The 3,942-nt window shown below is 38.2% G+C and overlaps 1 protein-coding gene and 1 pseudogene across 1 annotated transcript; both read right to left on the reverse strand.

Annotated features, from left to right (window-relative positions):
* Positions 1 to 338: 338 nt before the first annotated feature.
* Positions 339 to 1,315, reverse strand: LOC119051763 (olfactory receptor 1J4-like; annotated as a pseudogene).
* A 1,463-nt stretch (positions 1,316 to 2,778) lies between these two features.
* On the reverse strand, positions 2,779 to 3,729 carry LOC128626028 (olfactory receptor 1J4-like). The gene has a single exon (XM_053656267.1). It carries the CDS (start codon positions 3,724 to 3,726, stop codon positions 2,779 to 2,781), a length of 948 nt encoding a protein of 315 aa, XP_053512242.1. The 5' UTR covers positions 3,727 to 3,729.
* Between the last annotated feature and the right edge of the window lie 213 nt (positions 3,730 to 3,942).

Here is a 3,942-nt window from a genome sequence, read left to right on the forward strand (position 1 = left end):
GCCATTTGCTTTTGGAGAAAGGTGGTTGCTGTGCTTTGTGACCTCAGCCCGTCCTTCCTCTTCTCAGCAACAGAACACAACAGTGTGAGCTATTTAGGGTGATCAGGCCATGCCTGACTAATAAAGAGTTTGAAGACTACAAGTTGCATGTGTGTTGTGGGAAATGCCATATTTTGGATCATGGAAGAATAAAAGGACAACAAATATGAGTAAAGTAAAAGGGAGCAGATCCAATAAGGACAGTTGGGAGGATGTTAGAGACACGGGTGGTCAACAGGCCATTTTTCAGGATGAATTACAAGGTTCACGGTGTGAAATAAGAACACAATTAGGTGATTCTAACTTGGCAAAAAGGATCCTTTTTCTAAAAATAGTCGCAGAGCCAACTTCATGTCTCTGTTTCTCAGGTTGTAGATGAAGGGGTTTAACATGGGGGTGACTACTGTGTACATCAGAGGTACAACCATCTCCTTGTCAGTGGAGTTGCTTCATGAGGAGGAAAAGTACAGAACCGAAATTGTCCCATAGAAGAGAGACACCACAGCCAGGTGGGTGCCACATGTGGACAAGACTTTGCAGTCTCTTTGGTAGAAGTACCCTGAAGATAAAGGCTCCAATGTGGCCATAACAAACCAGGTTGCCACTCAATGGAAAAATGACAGTTATAGCCCCTAGAGTGAATATGACCAGCTCACAGGACAGCTTGAGTGGAATAGAGAGATGACAGAAAAAGTGGGGAATGATGTTGTCAGCACAGAAGGACACCTGGGCAAGGAGGGGTGTGCCACACGGCACTGCCACAGGAGGTAATCCAGGAACCAGCCACCAACAGTGCACACAGCCTCTTGCTCATGATACTGGTATAGTGTAGAGGGTGACAGATGGCCACATACCTGTCATATGCCATCACTGCCAAAAGATAATTATCAAGGCAACCAAAAAATAAATAAAAGTACAACTAAGAAATAAACATTGGGTAGGAAATGAAGAAGTGATTAGTCTGCATGGTCATGACCATTTTAGGGACAGTCACAGGTGAGAAACAGATGTCAGAGGTATCCTCAGTATTGACTTATTTGCTGAATGTTTCGATAGATGGGAAGTAGTTCAAAATCTTGAACTCATACATGAAACTATTAATGACACACTAACTACAGCTTAAAATTTAATTTCCATTTTCTTGGTTTTTGTTTTATTGTGAAAGTATAGAGACAAATTTCTGGATTCAGAAATTATTAAGGTAATTACACTATTTTCATTGTACTCTATTATAGTAATAATTTAACATACAGTTAGGTTCATTTGTCTTCTTCATTCTATTTTGCTTCATGAACCACCTCTTCTATTTATTTTCTACTTGCAAAACACAATATGCTCATAACCACACTAATGATTATACTCATTTCTCATCACTTCTGTCCACTTTCTCTGGGTCAAACACATCATTAGTTTCTGATTTATACTTCCTGTGTTACTTTTTGCTCAAGTGCACAAACAAATGTATATTTTATTTCTTCTTAATTTTTACAAAAATTTCTTTGTTCTGAGTGCCATTTGCCACATTGCTTGTTTCCATTTAACAATATATCCAGATGTTTCTCCATATTGATTCCTAGATATCTGTGTTTTTATTTTTTCACAGTTGCAAATTACTCAGTTGCATTGATGCTCTTTAGAGGTTTCTTCAGGGGTCCTAAAATGAGATATTGGTGATGAGTCTCCTGAATGCCACTGAATTGTGTATAATAGAAGGCTAAAGTGGTCAATGTCGTGTTTTGTGTATTAAACTTTACTTAAAAATTAAAAGGGATGTAAGAAGTAATATCTGCATACAGCACAGAAAACAATTATAAAATAATAACAATGTATGATTAATAAGTTAGTAGATTGGTAACAGAATATCAAAATACAGGTAATTAATCAAAAGGGAGCAACACAAGAGAGAATGTGAAACAGGTGTATGCGAAAGTTGTAGAGAAAATATAAATTCAAATACATTATGATTACTTTAGGTGTCAATAGAGAAATAGCTCCAGAAATAACAATTGTTGCTGTACATAAAAAGAACAAAATCTAAGTTTACTTACACCATTGACAAAAGAACACCTCACTGACAATTTGGTGACAGAAAAGTCTAAAGTAATGGAAAAAATATTATGTACAACTGCACATGAGAAAAGGTGCATCTTTATAAGATATACTATATAATACCTATATCTATATCTATATATTATATACCTCTATGTCTACAGATATAAAGTATCAATATTAATAAGAGAAATAGATGAGGTATTAATACAGGATGCATTGCTAAAAATATCTTCTAATTTTATATGAAGTAGTATGCTTTAAGTGCATTTTTAAAAAGTCTGTCTCTCTTTGACTAAAAGTTTTGCTTTGTAGCACATGTGAATTTTCATAGTAAAATTATTCTGATCATGGGTATTGCAGTCAGCCAACATGATGTCATTGAATGTGAGTTGGGAAGACATGTACACAATGAACCTGAAAGTGACAAAAGCCAGCATAAATTCAGTTTAAAAAAAGTTACTTCATTAGTAGCAGATCATGACACTAAATCGGTATGTCTTTATAGAACAGTGTAAAAAGACATAAGGAAAAACTGACATATCTCAGTGGAGAAAAAGACAAATTCAAAGTTAAAATTGTACAACAGTTTGCAGAAGATTTTTAGATACCTTATAAAAGATGAAGAACAAGTGAAAAATATTATTTAGGAATACAGAACTATAAACAATCCAAGTAGCAAATGTGACCTCACTGACATATTAACTTCTTTAACCCAATTGACAAACATTCTAAGGCCTGCTTTATATCTCTGTTCCTCAGGGTGTAGATGAAGGGGTTCAGCATGGGGGTAACTATTGAATACATGACTGAAGCAATTATGTGTTTAGAATCCCATGATGAGGACAATAAGTAAACACCTACAAGTGTCCCATAGAATAAAGACACCACAAAAAAATGGGAGCCACAGGTAGAAAAGGCTTTCAAGAGTTTCTTAGTGGAGGGAGCCTTCAGGATGATGGTTCCTATATGAATATATGACCCAAAAATAATAGCCAAAGGCAGGACAGAAAACACTCCCCCCTGGAGAAGGAGGACCAGCTCATTGAGGGAGATGTCTGAGCAGCTGAGCTTCAGGAGCACAGTGAGGTCACAGAAGAAGTGGGTGATGACATTGTTGGCACAGAAGGACAGTTGGACCAAGAGCATGGTGTGCAAGAGGGCACTGCCAGAGGAGATGATCCAGGATCCAGCCACCAACAGTGCACACAGCCCCTCCCTCATGATGGTGGTGTAGTATAGTGGGTGACGGATGGCCACGTACCTGTCATATGCCATGACTGCCAGAAGTAAATTGTCAAGACCACCAAAAAGTATGAAAAAATACAACTGGCAAATGCATCCCACATAGGGAATGGATGGTTGCTGTGTGTACATATTCATTAGCATCTTAGGAACAGTGACAGATGACAGAGAAATGTCAGAGAAGGCCAAGTGCCTGAGGAAGAAGTACATAGGTGTGTGCAGACGGTAGTCCAGCCTTATGAGAAGGATGATGAGCAGGTTGCCCAGCACTGTGGTCAGGTACATGCCCAGGAACAGAGCAAAGAACACTCCCTGGTACTCTGGCCTGATGGGCAACCCCAGGAGGAGGAACTCGGACACACTGCTTTGGTTCCCAGGTCTCATGCTGCTCATCTCTCTGCTGGACATGAGGAAGGTTTGGGACTCTCAGAATCCTGGAAATAAAAACAGGACCATCACATCTCATATTGTAATTTTCTGGAAAAATGATGAAATTTTCTCTATAACCTTATTAATTTTTGTACTAGTAAATGTATGCATCTCTGCTATAACCCATCTGGTTCCATGAAAACACTGAACCCAAAAAGAAGCCAACAAGACCACATTGCA

The sequence above is a fragment of the Artibeus jamaicensis genome, unplaced genomic scaffold (assembly GCF_021234435.1).
Source record: "Artibeus jamaicensis isolate MK-2021 breed Jamaican fruit bat unplaced genomic scaffold, CSHL_Jam_final scaffold_1964, whole genome shotgun sequence".
NCBI classification, from domain to species: domain Eukaryota; kingdom Metazoa; phylum Chordata; class Mammalia; order Chiroptera; family Phyllostomidae; genus Artibeus; species Artibeus jamaicensis.

Coding starts and splice junctions, on each gene's coding strand:
- LOC128626028 (XM_053656267.1), bottom strand. CDS start 3,726: ATGAGCAGCATGAGACCTGGGAACCAAAGCAGTGTGTCCGAGTTCCTC.